The 20,339-nt window shown below is 51.6% G+C and overlaps 1 protein-coding gene across 1 annotated transcript in view; it reads left to right on the top strand.

Annotated features, from left to right (window-relative positions):
- Positions 1 to 20,339, top strand: part of TTC28 (tetratricopeptide repeat domain 28) — a 496,632-nt gene that overhangs the window by 458,952 nt on the left and 17,341 nt on the right. The window contains exons 13-15 of the mRNA XM_031934623.1: positions 2,204 to 2,348; positions 15,047 to 15,226; positions 17,299 to 18,019. Of these exons, the coding sequence (XP_031790483.1) occupies positions 2,204 to 2,348; positions 15,047 to 15,226; positions 17,299 to 18,019 (1,046 nt within the window). The remainder of the gene's footprint in view (positions 1 to 2,203; positions 2,349 to 15,046; positions 15,227 to 17,298; positions 18,020 to 20,339) is intronic.

Raw genomic sequence — 20,339 nt, 5'->3', positions numbered from 1 at the left:
GCCTCAAGTTGGGATTACCTGAGCCCACAGTCCAGGCCATCATCTAAATTGTGAAACATGAAGTACACAGGAAGAGGGCACCTAGTGCTCCTGCTGCTGCCCATCTGCTGTCTGGATGGCAGCCTAGGCTTTTTGGGGCTGTGCTCCCTGTCTGCTGGGAACACGTGTGTGTGGTAACAAACAGTGCCGTGACAGACACCGCGTGTTATGCCAAAGCGTCTCCTCAGGAGAGCAATTTGGTAATCTTTCCTTGAGGGGAGAATTGCTCTTTGCAGTGTATTCTGTGGAATTAAGTGAGCCTCTGAGTGTCACTCCAGGGTTATCTGTGCTTCACTGGCTTTGATGGCAAAGACATGCTGCAGCCCTCATCACTTGTAATTACACGTTTCCAGAGTGAGTGAGGCCAGGGAGCGGATGTGAGTGGGCTCCCTGGCCCTCCAAGTCCTGCTGCTCTGCTTTTCTCTCACAGGCACCAGGCTGGAGGCTGAGGATGCTGAGAGCTTGGCTTGGCACAACCCTAGAATTTAGGTCAAGTGGTGCATTGCCAAGATCACTGGGAGGAGTGGGAGAGAGCTAGGGGTAGAGATCTTACCTGGAAAACACACCGCTGAATCTTTCAAATAATTTATTTTGATGTCACAGCTCCTGGCCTGGACCAGCAGAGAGGAGCAGCCTTCTGTGTTTTTCTTGGGCAACAGTCTAGTTGCTGTCATTACCAGTAGCCAGAGTACCTACTGAACCTCAGCAGTGTATCTGGTTTAAGGCATGGTCTTTGCCCTTAAGGGTCCTAGAACATGTAGCAGAAACTCTTGAACTATGCAGTGTCTAAATCAAGGTTAAGAGATCACTGATGGTGGGGTGTGGTGTCTCGCGTCTGTAATCCCAACACTTTGGGAGGCCAAGGTGGCAGGATTGCTTGAGCCCAGGAGTTCAAGACCAGCCTGGGTAACACAGTGAGACCCCATCTCTAAAAAAGAAATTACAAATTAGCTTGGTGTCGTGGTACGCACCTGTGGACCCAACTCCTCAGGAGGCTGAGGTGGGAGGAGCACTTGAGCCCAGGAGGTTGAGGCTGCAGTGAGCTATGTTTGCACCACAATGCACTCCAGCCTGGGCTACAAAGCAATACCTTGTCTTTTTTTTTTTTTTTTTTTTTTTTTTAAAGCTGTCTTCTACAGGAAGGATGATACCTTGTCTGTTTCAAAAAAAAAGAAAAGAAAAAGAAAAAAATCACCGTCCAATAGTCAGGCATAGAATGTCACCAATGGCTGTGCTGTGGCCACAGTGGCCAGGCCACAGGGCAGGTGCTAAGAGAATGCATGTGGGCAGCTGTTGCTGCATTGGAAAGGGACTAATTTCCCCTCCCTGTACCTCTTCTGCTCATTTGTGCATTTTGTCCTCTGTAGGTTCCCAGAGACTATGCCAGTGCCTGTCAGACAGCCAGCGCTTGGGGAAAATTTTCCAAATGAATGAGTGAATGAATGAATGAATCAGTGAATGCTGTCACCCCATGTTGGAAGTATTAAACTTGGAGTACTTGGGGTTGAAAATGCTTTAGTATTAATAAAACTATGCCTGGAAACATTGGAACAGAAATTTAAAAGCGAAACAAAACTACACAGCCATACTGAAACCAACCCACTTTGCAGCTGCTGCCTGGTCATAGCATCTTCCAATGAGGCCATGGGGCAGGGGTTTCTACTGCCTTGCCACAGAGCCCTTGCTGGGGCTCAGGTGGGTGCTCAGCAGTTGCTCTGAGCCCAAGGTGGGGGCCAACATGCTCTTTGTCCTGTCTGCAGCCCCCACATGGTAAATTAATTGGCATTGGGGCACTGTCCTCATCAGCTTGGTGGCTGTCACTGATTCCTAATGGTCCTCACGTTTGCCTGCACACAATTGCTCCACACAGGATGTAATTAAATCCTTTGAACAGCACTTAGGGACATTTGATTATGTAGAAAAACTCCATAGAAATGTAAGCTGTTGTGTGCAGCTGGTTTACCCTGCGGTTTCTGACAGTGCTCACTGTAGTGTGAAAATTACCTGAAAGGACAGAGAAGGGAACGGAGCTGGGAGGGAGGCTGGTGGGGGTGCTGCTGTGAAGCCTCAGCCTGTCTTCCATACAGGGGCATGGCTGGGAGGGCCGGGATGAGTCTGCCTGTCTGAGTGGCCCTGATTGATCCCTTGGCCCTTCCCTCCCCAGGAGCTGCCAGAGCATGACGAGCCTGTTCAGTAACACTGTGTCACCGACCCAGGATGGGACCTCCTCTCTTCCCAGGAGGCAGAACTCGTTCGCCAAGCCCCCGCTCCGTGCCCTGTATGACCTGCTCATCGCACCCATGGAAGGGGTAAGCACCTCCTGGGGGCACGAGGCTCCTCCACGTCAAAACACATCGGTTACCAGTCAGTGCCCACATGTATCTTAGACACCAAAATGGGCTCCCGAGACAACGGAGGCTTTCCAGAACACAAGTCTGCTCTGTCCAGCTTCTCAGTGAGCATTTGAAAAATAAGATGGAGCACAGACTTGCTTGGTTGGTTGGTTGGGTGGGTGGGTGGTAGGTAGGTAGTGGATGAGGCCTTGAGATTCAAGTTGCAAATCTGAGTTCAAGCCCTAGCTCTGCTCCCTACAAGCCAGGTACATTCAGCCTCAGTGACCTCATGTACAAAATGAAATGATGCTCCCTTCCCAGCCTGTCCAACAGAGTGATGGTGCGGCTCAGGGAGGTGCAGGTGCACATCTAAGCAGTTGTCAGCAAGGGCTGTGCATCAGTGTGAGGCTGACGCTGCCCTTTCCCACCTAGCAGACACCTCGGGGATGTGGCCATGGCTGTGCCCTTCCCAGAGGGCTTCTTTGCACCTTGTGCCCACACCCTACTAGGAATGAATGCTTCTCCACCTCCATACCTCTCATCCTAGAATCTTGTCTGAGCAACTTCAAGCCAGGGCTATGCTTTCTGGTGAGATGGAGTCTCAGAGAATCAATTCCCATCTCCCTCTTTCCCTCAGCCTCAGATATTGTTGGGAATCACTGACTCCACCATAGAGTCTAATGTTAAAGACACCCTTGCATAATCTGCCACAGACAGGTTTTCTGTGGTGTGTATTCATCTGCCCTGGTCTTTGCACATCACTTTTTAATTCAGACACGGCCCTCTGACTGAGCAGAGAGTGCTGGAGGGCTCAGGATCTTTGCAAATCCCAATGGTTGGTCCGTCAGATGCCTTTGCATAGACTGTTAGGAAAGCCCAGGGAGCCTGCAGCAGGCGAGCAGGCTGCTGTTAGCCAGGCTGCATGGCCCCTTCTTCTCAGCAGTCTGCAGCCAGGTGGGAGATTTGTCTCACAGCTGTTGGGGTGGCCTTCAGAAGCTCTCTCTTCTGCTCCAGCCAAATGACGGAGGTGAAATGTATCCCCGGGAAACCACATCTGCACAATGATTTCTTTGGCCCCAGAAAATGCCTATACCTTTCCCTGCCTGGCCTTCCAAGGATGTGTCTTGCCTAATATTTGTCAGGAGGCTGCACTACCTGCCAGTGCCCTCTGGACGTTCTCTGGCTTGCGGAGACAGGGTGTGGTGGAAAGCACAGAGCCTTTGGGAACCAGCAGAGCTGGATTTGCATCTGGCCCTGCCCTTTTCTGGCTGGGTGACAGTGGCAAAGCTGCTTCCTCTCCTGGAGTATCTGTTTCCTCACTAGAAAATGAGGATGATAGCACCCAGTGCAACAGGTTAGAGCAGGTTAGACAAATGTGTAAAGCACCTGGCCAGGCACAGTGGTTCTTGATTGTAATCCCAGCACTTTGGGAGGCTGAGCTGGGCAATCAGTTGAGCCCAGGAGTTCAAGACTAGCCTGGGCAACATAGTGAGACCTCATCTCTACAAAAATTACAAAAATTAGCCAGGCATGATGGTGCACAACTGTAGTCCCAGCTACTCAGGAGGCTGAGTTAGGAGGATCTCTTGAGCCTGGGAGATCAAGGTTGCAATGAGCCATGATCGTACCACTGCATTCTAGCCTGGGTGACAGAACTCAACCGTGTCTCCAAAAAAACATAAAGGTGCATAAAGCACCTGAGGCAGCAGCAGCAGTGAATGTGGCCTGGTGAGCAGTGCCTTCTTGTGCCCAGATCCCTCTTCTGAGTGCCAGGTCACTGCCACTGTCCCTCCAGGCCTTTCCTGTGCTCCTGGGCCTCCCGGATCCGATCACATCCTTGCATGCACATTCTTGCAGTCCTTGCACGTGCTTGGTTGTCCTTCCCTTGTTAGGATTATGACCCTCTTCTGCGTTCTCCTTTTAATGAGATGACCAAAACTGCAGAGAATTCTCCAGCTTAAAGCTTCTCAGATACCATAATCACTTACCCTGATTTATGTGCCATACCTTGGAGGAAGAAATACAAACCTAGCTCCCTTGCTTTTCCAAGTTTTCTTTACTGCTATTGACTGTCATGCAAACCATTTCAGTGACTTACTACCGGCCTTCCCTCCTGCTTGCCCTGAGGGCTGCATTTCCCAGGGATCCCTGCTCCTCTGAAGGGTGTTTGGACTCTCCAATCTTTACCCACTTGGGCCTTCTGAGGCCTTTGCCTGTCTCCCTTTGCATTTCTCCTTTTGCATTCAGGTCCCCAGATTACTTGTTCCATTAATGTTGCATTGGTGTTTGGGGACCAGGAGGGGAGCAGAGGGTAAAGATGGAGACTGGCTGTGATTGCCACCTCTGCCCCCATGAGGCTTAGGTCATCTGGGGCTGGCAGGCTCCTCTCATCTCTCTGGCCTAGCTGCCATGTCACCTCCTCTTTGAAACCTTCCTTGCCTCTTCTCCTTACCTTCCTGGACCCCTTCATTCCCCTCCCCACCACTGGGCCCCTTGCATACCTGGATGTTTTTTATAGTACCTGAGACAATCAGCCCTCCATATCCATGGGTTCCTCATCTATGGTTTCAACCACGGATTGAAAAAATACATATATATTTTTGAGACAGAGTCTTGCTCTGTCCCCTAGGCTTGAATGCAGTGACAGTGATCATAGCTTACTGCAGCCTCGACCTCCCAGGCTCAAGCACTCCCCCGACCTCAGCCTCCTGAATAGCTGGGACTACAGGTGTGCACCACCACTCCCAGCTGATTTTTATATTTTTTGTAGGGACAGGGTTTCACCATGTTGCCCAAGCTGTTTTCAAACTCCTGGGCTCAGGTGATCCATCGGCTTTGGCTTCCCAAAGTGGTGGCATTACAGGAGTGAACTACCATGCCCAGCGAAAATATATATTTTTTAATTCCCCAAAGTTATGAAAAGCAAAACTTGAATTTGCTACATGCTGACTACTACACTGAATCCATGTGAATGAAGTGATATGTAGGCATTCTGTTAGGTAATCTAGACTATAAATAATCTACAGATGATTTAAAGTATACAGGAGGATGTATGAAGGTTAATGGAAACACCATGTCATTTTATACCAAGGACTTAAGCATCTGAGGATTTTGGTATCTGAGGGGTGTCCTGGAATAATCCCCCAGGGATACAGAGAGGCACCTGTGCCTGATTGGACTCAGGACTTAGCTCTGTGCTTGCTGCCCACCCTGTAGTCCCTGAAGGCAAGGACTGCCCCTCATCTCTGTGTCCCCAGCAGCTGTCACAGGGCCTGGTACACGTTGGTGGTCAGCAAATTTTCTGGAATGGTATGGGGTCCAAAGTGGCATTGCATTTTGGGTCTAGTTTGGCATAGAAAGCAGAAGAGCCAACTTAGAAATCAGCCAATAGGCTTTTCATGGCCACTCTTGGGTTGAACCTGGGGGCTTTCCCAAGATGATGAAGCAGAAGGAAGGAACTGGGCCTGTTCTCGAGGAGCTTTGAATCTAGTGAGCCCCCTGCCTCTGCCAGCCAGCACAGTGATTTCAGGGTGGGGGCACAGTCCAGTCAACACGCCTGCAGGCCCCACCCCAAGCATGGTTTCACTGGCCGAGGTGTCCACGCTGAGCCAGGTGAAGGCGGTGACCATTGTGGGGGCTCTGTACTTGAGGCAGAAATCGACTTGGTGGAGGCCACGAAGAGGTGGAGGGCAGGAGGTGGCTCTGCCTTGACCCATCCCAGTGCTTCCCCAGCGCCACAGGTCATCCTGGAAGGGGGTCCTCTGAGTGTATAAAAGTTGTACCATGTGTTTTCGAATTTTTCTCCCTGTGGACTTTCCCATGACTTAAAGAATAAAAAGATGCTATCAGGATTAGTGGTAGCTGGCTTCGGGACAACCTAATTTTCCTGTAGGGGTGCTAGGAAGGGGGAAGATTATGGACTTAAGCCTCAAACAAGTTAGAACAATGATCAGAATAATGCCTTTGTACACTAGGAAAAGGAAAAAGACCTTTCACCAGCATTTCAAAAAATGAAATGCTGCCAGCAGCACCCTGAGTTTCTGCTGCCCTTCAGAGCTGTTTGTATGGAGAATGCGATGGGGCCCCTGAACCCACCCGCAGGCTGCAGTCTTATCTTGAGGTGAGGCATGCAGTTGGAAAGCACATCCTTAGTTCCCAATATCTACAAATACAGTCTTTTGTGAGTCAGGTATTTGAACGCAGGGGAAGGAGTTTGGCTGCTTTAAATGAGACAGAGTGAAACCTTTTTAAAGGTATTAAAGTAAATCATCAGAGCAAGCACTGTTCCTTTTCTAACTAAAATGATCCATTGTGTATCAGTAAAAACACTTAACTGAAAAGTTGAAGTCTAATTAGGAGTCGTCTCCATCCCAGTTTTATTCATTCATTCAACAGATATTTACTGATTTGTGCCAGGCACATACTGTCCTAAACCTGGGGAAGACAGGTGAAAATCTGGGCCAGGGGCCTGTGTTCTCATGTCTGGTCACTCACAGACTGCTAAGGGTGGTGATGGAGGCCAGCACCCGAGGCCAGTGGGCCATGCCGAATTGTGGCAGGTCAGCCTCAGTGACCCCATCATCTCTGGAGGGCCCGGCACACATCACCTGCACTGCCCAGGTGGAGGAGGAGGCCTGGATCATTTTCCTGCTTCTGGCGGCAAGCACCCCCTGCACTGCTCCAGAGGCCACAAGAGGGCGATATGATACCGTCAGCTGGCTCCAGATCTGCCGCTGTCAGCTGCCAGGCAGAGTAAGACCCTGCTCCACATTTTCAGCGAGAATACACATCAAAGCCAGAAGTCCAGGGTTGTGAATCACTGACACTGCAAGACTAAAACGATTAGCCTCTTCACATGGGGCATATAATTATTTGAACAACTGCCTTTGTTTAGCCGCAGTCCTATTGCTAAGGGACTAGGTCAGACAGTATGAAAAGTAGAACAGAATAATATTTTACCATAGGCTTTACACCAGTATGTGATTTAATTTGGCTTAAGGGAAACATTGTCATGGCTGTTTCCTGGAACCACGCTGTTCTTTGCTGTCAGGATGGGGCGAGCATGTCCACTTATCTTTGAGGAGGGCCCAGTTGCATTTGCACATGAGCCATCATCAAACATTAAGTCAGATCCTATGTGGTCCCCAAAGGAGAAAATGTCACGAAAGAAAAGTTACAAGTGTTTAGCATGAAAGGGACTACTGGGACGTGTTTGTGTCTGTGGCATTAGTTTTTAATTCAATTAGAGTGAAGGATAGTAACCCATGTCTCTGACCTGGACTTCCCTGCTTCTTGCCCTGGACTGATCTGGACCAGTCCTGTCCCCACCACCGCAAGGCACAAGGCTGCCTCAGAGTTCTCTCCAGTGTCCTTCCCTCAGCAGCAAACTTGTGGCAGGGCTCGGCAGGGCTGCTGTAGGCAAAGCCACTCGTCCACTCAGATCCCAAATCACCCCTCAGTTTTCAGTTGGGGCCTTCGTCCAGAGCCAGCAGCTGCTATAATCAAGGAACCAGATTTAAGGAATACCTTAGGTTTGGTCAAGTTACTCTTCAAAGGTTCAGATTTGGGGATCTTTTTGGATCCTTAGAGTTTGGACTTGCTCTAGTTATAGAGTCTCTGTTATCCTTATTTTTATTTCCCTTTAGTTAAATTCCCGGTTTCCTATATTTAAATTTAAAAACCAAGGTTCTAGGACAGGTAGCAAGAGCAAATGACTTTGCTCAGAAAAAAAAGGACATCTCATTCACCTTGGCTTGTGATTCACAAAGTGTGGAGTCACCTGTTTATAATCCTAGAAACTTATTCAAAACTTCTTTATGTCTGTTAGCTTGCTGAACTGCTTTCCAAGCACTGGAGCTCAGTGCTTGGCGCTGAGACTTCTCATCTAAGAGTAAAAGCAGGCATCTAGCTCTGCCAAGGGCTCTGCCATGAGAGTGGCTTGGCCTTGGTTGGGTCATGACTGTAATCACTGCCCTGGGGGAAAGGACTCCCTTGTGTTTTGTAAAATACCCCTTGCAAAATCAAGTAGCAGGGTAAGTTGGCTTCTCCTAGAACAGATGCAACAGGAATGAGACTGACCACGTGGCTGCCTGTTTTCTAAATAGATTGGGGGGCTTGGGTATAGCCAAGGAATTTTTGTCCTTAGAAACAATCAGACCTAGATTCCAGTATGAGGTAGAGGATGAGGCCCTTGAGACTGGCAGCCCCATCACCAGGCTGTCTAATTGATTTCTGATTGAGACATCTGTAGTGATATTCAAATGAGGACAGACGTCACCCAAGGACAATAAGCATTTTCACAACTGATTAGGAGGAGGAAAAATGGAGGCAATTACTTGCAAGCTGTCTGTATGACTAAAACCAGTGGTGGCAGCACCCAGGATAACCAGCAAGCTCTTACGTGGTAAGTGGCATTCTCACCTGGATGGCTGCTGTTACGTGAGTGTCGTCTGGGTGCTGGCTCTATTCTAGCTGGTGTTTAACAAGCAGCCATCTTAGTCTTACCCTGGCAGGTTCCAGGCAGGTCAGGGTCTTCTGCCACTAAGGGTGGAGGGATCATTTTTACCAGGTCAGCCAAGATAGAGAGAGAGGCTCCCCTCCGCCCCTCCAACCCTGCCCACTGCACAGAGGCTCCTGCAGCTTGAACAGTCCCTTCAAGCTGATTTGGCTGATGTTGGACCCTGGGTTTCAGGCAAGCCCTTCTGGCTCTTGCTGGCCATTGGTCACGTTTCTCCAATACCTTCTTAGGTTCTTTAGGCAAACAAGTGGGCTGTTGTTTGGCCAAAGAATACAGTTGAATGGGTTGAATGTTCACTTTTCTATTTCTGGCTGGAATACAGTATCTACAGTCTTGGTAGGCTTCAGTCATGGTTGAGGGTGATTTCCAGGAGGTGTGTGATCTTTGTCGAAACTGTATGTATCTACCCATGATGACAGGATTTCCCAGAAGCATCACAGAAAGGGTTCCTCTACCTTAAACAGTTCTGTTTGATAAATTTATTCCATCAAAAATATGAGTCAGAAAAAAATTTGAAGCCCTATACACAGTTCTGGGGTATCTGGATACCCTGCAGCCCTTTGCCTCTGGAATCCTCACTGTAGACAGTAAAGTCCATTCCATCCCAAATCTAATCAGTCTGAAAGCTCATGGACCCAGGCATTTTCTTTCTCTCCCCCATGGTGATCAGAGATTTTCATTCCTCTGGCCTTTGATACTGTGAACCCCCGAGAGGCCTGCCGTGTCTGCCAGTAAAAAGGGAACTCCCCGGTGCCATGTGGGGGTCACCTGTAGATCCTCTAACCTTGGCGATACACAGGGAGCACGTCTTTCTTAAACTCCAGATTAGGACATGATCAACATAACATTCGCTATGAGTGCTTTCTGAAGAGCTCAAGACCTGTACTCACCAGGGCATATACAGAAGGTCCCTACTGACCGAAATGGCAATCCAATTAGAATTCACCACCCAGTGACACATTCGGGATCCATTGGGGGTTGCCTGGGAGAACTGTGGGCTTGGAAACTGGACTTCAGGGTAACTGCTTGGTGGTGGCTCAGTAAGTAGGTGTGGATGATAGCCTTAGTGACGTGGAGATGAGGTGAGGGGGATGTGACAACATCTGTCTCTCATAGTCTCTGGGTTAAAATTCGGAGCTGGATGTTACAGAGAAACCATTTGTCTGTTTTAGCCACAGAATGTTTGTAAACACCGGAGAGAAAGGGAATGAATAATACTGGAAAAATGATTATGAACCAGAAGAAAAGAATAGTATAAATAATAGGGGCGGTGTCACCTTATTCCAAGCACTGAAGACAGTTGTAAATTCGCATTTGACCAATATGTCTGGAGTGCACACCAGTGCCAGGCATGGGGCTAGATGCTTTACCCACTGTGCAGCTACCTTGGCCTCATAGGCCTGTGAGGAATGGATGTTAGTGCTGTCCTGTGGGTTTGGAAACCAAGGTGCAGAGAGGTTAGTGTCTTGTTGGAGTGCTCAGATCCCCTACCCTCAGCCCTGTGGTTTCTCACCCCTTGCCTCCTATCTAGCAGTTCCAGATGCTGGGAGCAACCTGACTTGGCAAACTGCCCCAGACTCTGTGACAAGGCCTCCCCTCAGAACCCTTATTCTTTCCCCAGCATGCAGCATCCCTTCCCGGGTCACTGGACACAGCTTTTTATCCTCTGGGTCCATCTGGAGACAGAAACCACAACGTTCAGTATAGAGAACTATTACCTATGAGAAGCAAGTAATTGTAAGATATAGGGAAGCCGTGTGGTTCTCTAGGGCTGAGGGAGTGTACCCAGTAAAGAATGAACATGGGAGGAGGTGTGGTTCAGCCCACAGGACACAGAGATATGTCCACTGTTTGACCAGGCCAGAGCCAGTCTGGAGTTGCTGGCAAGCGGTAGCCCCCTGAGTGTGGGCAGGAGAGCAGCCATCAGCTTCCAGCAGTGATGGGTGCCAGGGAGTCCAGGCACCTGCACAGGCAGGAGGCCTTGGGAGTGTGGGGGCTCTGGTTTCCATGTAGAGAAGGATGTGGGAAGATCATCACCAGGCCGAGACTGCAAGGTGGCAATGGGACAGTGCTCTGGGCCTGCGGCTGGGCAGGCCTCTGGATGTCCTCACCCATCACTGACCCAGGCCGACAGGAGGTCTCCTGCCTCCTCAGTGCCCCTCAGTGCACTCCACTGACACAGCTCAGCACCCTGCATGTTGTGGGAGAAACAGCCGAAGGAATGCAGCCTGTCTCAGTGTAGATAGTGACAAGGGCTTCAGGACCTGAGAGACAGTAAACTGACAATAGCTGTGCAAAGCCACCTCCAGTGCACTCACTGCCCACCCTGTCAGAAGGAACAGCCCTCTCCTTGTACAAAGACTGCACCTTCACGGTACCCCATCATCACCACGCCCCAGGGCAGCCCCGCGATACTGTGCGTGGTGGCCTGCCTGCCCAGCACTGTGTCTTTCCCCTTTTCTCTCACCTGGCCTGGCACACAGTAGGTTCTCAAGCATCATTTGCTGCCTGGACTCACATTGCCACAGTCAGGGTCACAGCCCCTTGGTGAGAGTGCAGGGCGGCACCCCTGGGGAAGGGACAGATTCTAGTGCACCTGGCCCTGTCATCTTCTGCTTTCAGAAATCCCATTACTAGAAACTGCAAAGGTCAGAACATCTGTTGTTAGAATCTGTTGGAGATTCTGGTAGTTGCTGCTGTAAGGCTGGTGCATGAGCCACTTTATTGTTCAACCCTAAGCATTAAGAGGCCAGCAGACGCCCTTTCCGAGGCTGACAGGCCCAGGTGCTGAGTAGTGTTTCCTTGAATGTCTCTCCTTTGTAGGCTGACTGATGATATGTAAGCTGAATAGAGATGTCACTTGCTTTCCCCTTTTCAAGTTCACATTGGATTATAGCTAATCTTTCAGTGCAAGGACAGCACGCATACACCAGAGGCAGAGCTCACAAGTTTCCTGGGCATTGTCTCTAGCATGTCCAACCAGTCTCCCCCTTTGAACAGGAGCTGTCAGCCTGCTGTTCTACACGTCTCCCGACAAGCCCACACGTTTCAGAGAACAGCTGCGGCTGTCACCTGCCTCATTTCACACAGTTTGGACAGGGGTCCCATTTGGGGGCCTTCACCCAGGGTTGTATGCATGTGCCAAGCTCGGTACCAGCTCCTAGGCATGATGCAGGGAGGACACAGACCTCCAAATTGGGATATGAGGTTCAGAGAACAGTCTCCCTATCTCCCAGCCTGGATTTCAGACTTCTCCTCACCCGCTAAGGTCACTCTCACTGAGTCCCAGCAAGTCTCCTTGTCTCCTCTCTCGGTGGACATGCCCTAGTCTGAATTACTCCCGGGCATAGCCCCCTCTCCCTCAGGCAGGCAGGCTGCCTTTCAATGCTTTGCAGGGCTCAGCTTGAGAAGGCATGGCAGGTCCTGACAGCCAACAAGAACCACACTTTCTTGCCTGATCTTCAGCGCCCTCACAGTCTGGCTTCCATGTCCCTCTCTAGCCTTGTGCTCACCTGGCAATAGCATGTGCCCAGGCCAGGCCTTCCCCAGTTCTCATGGACCAGAGCAGCCTCCTGGGTGGACCCAGTGTCAGCCTGGATAGGCTCTCCCAGTTCTGGGGTTGCCATGCTGCCATGAGGCTGTTACATCCGACAATACCAAGTTTCACTGAGCAATGGCCTCTTGTGTGCATTTTAGTTTTCTAAGTACATCATCATAAGTTTGCAAGCAGGGAGCATGTCCTAAATTTATCTGACTTCCCTACAGTCCCCAGTAGGCACATGACAGGCACCACTCAGTGGCTGATGGGAAAGCCGAGGCCCAGCTTGGGAGACTTCTGACAACAGGGCCACAAGAGATGCCCCCCACCCCTGGTGGAGTGTCGGAGCAGGCAGACAAGCTGCCTTCAAGGACACGCATTCTCTGATCATTAGGCTTGTGCTGCAGATGAGGTTTTGTGGGTAGAGTTAGCAGGGTTCTACAAAGAAGTGCTGCCAGTGAATGTTTGCTCTGCGTGGATTCCAGCCTCACTTCTCCTTTTTTCAGCTTGCCAAGCTTCCGTCCGGTTCACACAGTTAGGTGCTGTCATTAGGGACTTGTCTATGAGTGGCGTGTGTCCTGGTGAAGGCAGTAGCCTGTGGGATGACATCTGACAGAAACTTACTGCGGTTTGGGCCTGGGTGGCAGGAGCCCAGGGAGGACCTGCGGGACTGGGGCTGGCATCTTGTCACAACAAAGCCCTGTGACTCTGGAACAGTGGAGGGTGGGTCCAGTTTTACACATGGCAAGTGGCTCAAGCCCCACCCTACCCGTTCTCAGGCAGCACAGTTCTCACTGAGCAGCAGGTGGCCATTACTGTCACAGCCGCTGACCCTGTCACCAGGGTCAGGGCAGCATCAGCTGTGCCACTGCGGCTGGTTCGAGGTTCACTGGCACACCTCCACGGTGTGGTGGCACTCCCCTCCAGAGCAGCCCCCTGAGCCACCTCTACCCATGGAGCCAGCTGGGGAGCTCAGGTGTGGCCCATGGCAGACCATGGGGCCCAGGTGCCTACAGCTCTTTCTCCTCCCTGTGCTGACCCAGAGCTCATCCATAGACAGTGTCGGGGTCGCTGTGACACACCCCTACTTCTTCCTGCCTAGGTTGCACAATTGCACAGTGATTAATTTACCTCCTCTTGGGAAATACAGTAGCTCTTTTGTTGTTGTTGTTGTTGTTTTTGAGACACAGTCTCACTCTGCCCCCCAGGCTGGAGTACACTGGTGTTTGGCCCACTACAACCTTCGTCTCCTGGGTTCAAGCAATTCTCCTGCCTCAGCCTCCTGAGTAGTTGGGACTACAGATGCATGCCACCACACCCAGCTAATTTTGTATTTTTAGTAGAGACGAAGTTTCACCATGTTGCATTCCTGACCTCATAATCTGCCCGCCTTGGGCTCCCAAAGTGCTGGGATTACAGGCATGAGCCACCGTGCCTGGCTCATACTGTAGCTCTTACGGCAAACAAACGAAAAACAAATTGGCCTAATAATTTTTATTTCTGCTTTCGCTAGATGGAGCTAGACTTTTTTTAAAAAAAAGAAAGAAAAAAAGCCCCATAGGGGTTTACAGAGACTGAACGTCCTGCCAGGCATGTGTCACTTCGGGTTAGCCAAGTGCCCTGCCACCCTCAGCCAAGTGCCCACGGCAGCACATCAGATGGGTCAAGCAAGCACATTTGCTTCCCCAGGCATAAGCGAGTGGCAGCCTGGTGGGTGTCTGCTTGTCAGCCACTCCTCAGCAGACGGGGTTGGGGGCAGGCCAGCCCCGCCCCTGGCACCCACTGTTGCGCAGGCTCTGTGGACCTGGGACCTTCTTGGCAGGCTCTGGACTGCAGCAGCAGCTTCCACACCACCTCTTTGTTCACCTCAGTCTGTGTGAACCCAGCTTCCAGGATTGTTGCCTGCTGCTCTAAGATGCCCGTGGCCTTAGCCTTGTTCTGCAATGAATGGTAATGAGCCTATGTCTCCTGTGGCCCTGTGCACACCCTGCCTTGGGTCCTCATGCCCAGCCTGTCAAGAGGGATGGGAGTCATCCATGCGTTGGGTCCCCTGACATCCCCAGAGGGAACAAGTGGGGACAGCACCTCCCGAGCCCAGAGCCAAGGGGCCACTCTTCCTTCAGAGGAAGTCACAAAAGGTCCTAGAACCCAGCCCATCCCCTTCTCCAGGGGCTGTCATGCCAGCCCCCAGATCTCCCATCCTCCCTCTGATTTTCTAGCCTCTTGTCCATTGAAATGGAAAATAGATCTTGTTTTGAGAGGGGCCATTCCCACCCCTTCTCAGGGTGCCTGTGCAGTACAGGCCGGTCTCCCACCCACTCCAGGCTCTTGTGAACTTCAAGAAACTGTCCTCTAACCTTCTCAGGACTGTGAGGCAGATGGACGCTGCCAGGCCAGCCCTTGCCAGTCCACGAGCAGGCATGCCAGTTGGTGATGCTCCTGCAGGGCTGCAGCTCAGTCCATGCCCCATGGCGCCTCACACCCCACGGCGCCCCACACACCCGCAGGCCTCACCTCCTCATACTTGTATCGTCCAGGCTATGGCTCAGGGTTGTCCTGGTGCCTGAAACCCCTGCCTCCTGGGCCTCCCACGTCAGCCTCTCCGTGCTTGCTCCACAGGGCCTGATGCACTCCAGCGGCCCCGTGGGCCGGCACCGGCAGCTCATCCTGGTTCTAGAGGGGGAGCTCTACCTCATTCCTTTCGCCCTCCTGAAGGGAAGCTCCTCCAACGAGTACCTCTACGAGCGCTTCGGCCTCCTTGCTGTCCCTTCCATCCGTTCCCTTAGCATGCAGTCCAAGGTAAGGCTCACACACATGGTAGGGAGCCAGGGGCTTGTTCTCGGGTCTCGAGGCACTGTCTATCTGGTCGGACTGGGCTGTGTTACTAAGGCATAGCTCTGATCTCCTCAAAAGTGTTGATTTTATGATTTGCATGCAGGTAGCATAACCTTAGAGTAGGTCTGTCCAAAAGTGGGGCTCGGCCCTCATGAGCCCTGGCCATTCTTTGCTGCCTCGGGAAGCCACAATTTGTGTCATGTCTAAGTTTCTTTGCTGTGACGTCAGGGTTCTGAGCTGCTCTGAGGTACACAGTGAAGCTTGAGGCCTGACTGAGCACCTGAGGGGGCTGGTCACCCACCATCCACACGATGCCCAGTGGGCAGAGCAGAGCCACCAAATTCACCTAGCCCTTGAGCTGACTGTTGGCTGGGCCCCAGGCAGGGAAGGCAGACAAGCAAGAGTGGAGTCGAGTAGAAAACAGCCTGACAGGCCAATGGAACTAAAAACAAGTCAGGTGGCTTTCAGGGGACAGGCAGGGACTCAGGTCTCATTGAGCAAGAATAATCAGTTTGGAAAGAAACACCCAAAATCAAGAGAGTAACAGTGGGCCACCCTGAGTCATGGGTCTCACCCCACTGCCACCCTTGGCCCTGCCCACCTGATTAGAAACTTTTGAGCCAAACTTTAATCTTCTTCCCCTTCTCCAAACTCTCAAGAGACCCCCACAGGGCTCCGCACCCGCCTCGCACTCCACTTGCAGCATCCCTGCCTGCTCGGCTGCAGGACTGTCTTTACCACAAGGGCTTGCATTGCTCCATCCTCCAACTCTGGATGCCCTCGAGCTGCCAGCTGCTCTCAGAGCTCTCAGACCCCATCTGCCCTAATACCCCATGGCGGGTGGGACAGGTCTTACCCAGACGGTCCTCTTTACAGTGGTGGAAAGCATAGGCGGGGTTAGGAACCAAGGCTGGGCCCTGTGCATGGGTGGCCCCCACAGGACCTGTCTTGGCCGCTTTGATGACTTGCTCATTGGTGTGGCCTAAGTGGGGTCAGTTTCTGCCTCATGGGTTTTTGCAGATCTGAATTTTGACCATTTTTGTAGCTGGATAATACTTTTCTTATGAAGCAAAGAATCAGTTCAAAGTGAAAGAAGTTATTTTCTCTAGGTTTCTCAAGTTTCCATGGCTGATTCTGAATCCCAGATAGGAATCGAGCTGGCCTTCTCGACACTCCTGCCACCCAGTGGCCCACTGCCCTGGCTTATAGCAGCACTCTGGGTATCAGATGCCTCCACCTTCAGAAAACTTTTATTTTGATAACAACAGCCAGCTAGCTGTTTGTAGCTTAACCAGAGACCTGGAAGAGGCCATCTCCTGACAGGCACCTGGTGTTTCTCTTACCCAGAGTTTAAGGCATCACCAAGCAGAGGCACCAAAAAATTATTTTGAAGTAACTTCATACTTAATGTTTACCAAAAAGTACCAAAAGTTATCATAGGGGAAACTCAGGCAGACATTATTGGGCTTCTTTATGCTGATTTTCTCATTCAGTGATACTTTCTACTTTGCAGCATATAAGGCAGAAGGGAACTAGAATCTTGTCAGTATGTAGAGCTTCTTAAAGGACTTAGTTTAGCCCTGTCTCCCCAAGACTGACTTGCTTGTTTGCATGATTTAAACAAAATCACTCTTCAAAGTCCCTGACTTATCAGGAGTGGCTTTCCTCTTATTTAGGAGCCACACAGGGAGATCTGTGGGGATGAGGATTGTGGAGCAGGCTGGCCATCCTGGGTTCCATGGGCTCTCTCCACTCTGTCATATCAGGGCCTCCTTCCCCAGTCCACTCAGGACCCCTACCATCCAATCCTGATGATTTTCAAGGGCTCATCACAGCAGGCGTGATTCTCAGTAAGTTAGGCACCGGTGTCAAAAAGATGTTGAAAAATAAGAGTGAATGAGGTGACTGGGGAAACAGGTGGATTTAAGCTCAACTAGCAGAGAGCTGGCCATCCCTGTGCTCAGCTCTCCACTGCTGGGCAGCCTGGCTGTTCTGTCTGACAGGTGGTCTGCTTTGTCCCTCCCCTCCCCTCCTAGTCTCACTTACGGAAGAACCCGCCCACATACTCCAGCTCCACATCCATGGCGGCTGTCATCGGCAACCCCAAGCTCCCATCAGCCGTGATGGACAGGTGGCTGTGGGGGCCCATGCCGTCGGCTGAGGAAGAGGCCTACATGGTGTCCGAGCTGCTGGGCTGCCAGCCCCTAGTGGGCAGTGTAGCCACCAAGGAGAGGGTCATGAGCGCCCTGACCCAGGCTGAGTGCGTCCACTTTGCTACCCACATCTCCTGGAAGCTGTCGGCCTTGGTCCTTACGCCCAGCATGGACGGCAACCCTGCCAGCAGCAAGAGCTCCTTCGGCCACCCCTACACGATCCCTGAGTCCTTGCGGGTGCAGGACGACGCCAGTGACGGGGAAAGCATCTCGGACTGCCCGCCTCTGCAGGAGCTGCTGCTCACAGCCGCCGATGTCCTGGACCTGCAGCTGCCCGTGAAGCTGGTGGTGCTTGGCTCCTCCCAGGAGTCCAACAGCAAAGTCACAGCCGACGGAGTCATCGCGCTGACAAGGGCCTTCCTGGCTGCCGGCGCTCAGTGTGTCCTCGTGTCTCTGTGGCCTGTGCCAGTGGCTGCTTCTAAGATGTTCATCCATGCCTTCTACTCATCCCTGCTGAATGGCCTGAAAGCCAGCGCCGCCCTGGGGGAGGCCATGAAGGTGGTGCAGAGCAGCAAGGCCTTCTCACACCCCTCCAACTGGGCAGGTGGGAGTTCGGCCGGCTGCGGGTGCCTGTCAAGGCCTGGGGCTCAGTCCTCACAGCCCCCTGACTTTATTCTGCAAGTGGGGTTGGGGAGGGGAGGGGAGGGCAGGGCAGGGCCAGCTGCAGAAGACTCAGGGAGAGAGCCTGTGTGCTGAGTTTTCCTTCTGCCAAATGAGTTTTTCCTACTATTAAGATCATCTTTGGACCAGGGAGCAACTGAACCATTTGCCATGGGAGTGTGAATGTGAAACTCCTCCTGATGTCACTGTACACTGGATGACCCATTCCATTGCACCCTCACTTAAACCATGACTGTAGAAAGGAGTGTGTGGTAGAAAGACTTAGGATGGATCTAGCTCCGTGTCCTGGCTGTGTGGCCTGAGATAGGTTACTTACGCTCTCTGAAGCCGTGTCCTCAGCGGTAACAAGGGGATGATGGTGGTGCTGATGACACCACCCGGTCCACATTTGAGAAGATCTATGAGGAGTGTACTGAATATTTTGTGAAGCTTCAGGCCCTGCATGTTCTAGAATACATTCTCTTAGTGGGCCTGCCTGGAGGGTCTAGGGAGTAAAGAGAGAATGTTCCTGTGACATCTGTTCACAGGGGAGGTGGGAAGGCAGGCACGTACAGAGCTGCCTCTCAGCTCTAGGCAACAACCTGCTTCCCCTGGGGTCCCTGTGGAAAGCTGCCCACAGCAGCCACTCAGAGGGCTCTGCTGTGCAGGAGACCCTGCCAGGCCAAGACTCACAGAGTACAAACCAAACCCTGGGCCTATTCCCTCACTGGCCTCTCAGCCAGCCAGGACTGTTTTACCCACATGCCTCATGATGCGTCAGCCTGTGGTCTTCTCTCAGCATTGGCCCCCGCAACTCCCCAGGGTGTTACGAAAATTTGGAGCAAAGCAAAAGTCCCCCGCCATGGGTAACGTCAGCCATAACTGCAAAGCAGAGTGTCTGAAAGTGTCTCAAACTTTGGGAAACAGAGGAATACCAAAAATCCTGTTTTCTTAACATAAATCCAGTTGACACATCCTGATACTGCTGGTGTCATTTTCCAAAAGTGGGTCAGCCCTGGAGTGGAGCCACAGCACTGCCAGGCCCTGTCAGCGAGCAAACAACACAGCTGCAGGGGTGGCTGCCTGGCAGCCCCAGGTGCTGGTGCCAGGTGGATGGGTCATGCTGTTGACAGATGGAAACATTTTGCTTACTTTACAAACACAACTGGAGTATTTTTCAAAGAGCTATTCAAAAAACAAAATAGAATTGTTCCTGTTTCTTCATGCGGCTGAAAAGCATTTAGTTGGTCCAACAGGCACATACCCCGCCCTGCCTACTCACCTCATGGCCATCCCTTGGTTCTGCCAGGTGGAGCATGCACAGGCAGGCACGGAGGGCTGCTCACCTGCTTCTCCTGCTCTTAGGAGACACAGATAGTAGAGGTGACCCCTGTGGCTTCCATTATTGTCCTCATCATACAAGTCCTGTGCGACATGCTCCTGGCAGTCAGAAGGGGCTTTGGGCCCCACAGCATCCCACAAAACCTACTGCAGGGCTTGTGGGGACCTGGCCCCTTTCCTGTCTCTGCAGGTCTGTCCAGTGTGCTTATGGGCATGGCATTTTGAAAAGGGTCTTTGTTTAGTTTTGTTGATAGATAATGTAAGTCACAACTTTGTTCCGGATGAAACCATTTTTAGTGATGCTCTCCTGTTCCCTTTAAAAACAGCTCATTCTCTTAGAAAACCCTTTCCCTACATGATTTGGGGGCAGGCTGGTCCTAAAGTTGCCCGTGGGCTTGAGGAACCTGCTCCCGCAGGCCCTGTTTTGGAAGGCAATGTGGAAAGGAACGGTGGGATACTGTGCTCCTCAGCCCAGTTGGTCTTTCCCAGCCGAACCTGTTTGCTGGCTTAGAACTGGAGGAGTAGCCACTCCCTGCCTCCCCGGGGCTCCAAGGAGGAGATACGTGCACCTCCCCTGCCCTGGCATGTCCCCTCCTAAAGGCCTGAGGATAGACACAGATGAATTTCAGGGAAAAAAAAGGCAGGTTTTCCCACTGTACTTCCCTTGGCTCCTTTCTGCAAAACAGCAGGCCCCACTTACCTGAACAGCTAAGCAATATTGATTCTTAAAAGGAAGGGGACAAAGGGGTGCCACATCACCATCCAGTGAGTCAGATGCCCCAGTCTAGCCTGTGAGCTGCTCCCCTGCCAGGCCCTGCTCTTTCTGCTGGGTTAACCTTGAGGCATAAGTGAGCCCTAGAAGCCGGGGTGGGGCTGGGGTCTCCAGCCGCTCTGCTGAGGGTGTCCTCCTTTGCTCTCTGCAG

Source organism: Piliocolobus tephrosceles, chromosome 19, assembly GCF_002776525.5.
Source record: "Piliocolobus tephrosceles isolate RC106 chromosome 19, ASM277652v3, whole genome shotgun sequence".
Lineage (NCBI taxonomy): Eukaryota > Metazoa > Chordata > Mammalia > Primates > Cercopithecidae > Piliocolobus > Piliocolobus tephrosceles.
This window is presented reverse-complemented; position numbering and strand designations above follow the sequence as displayed.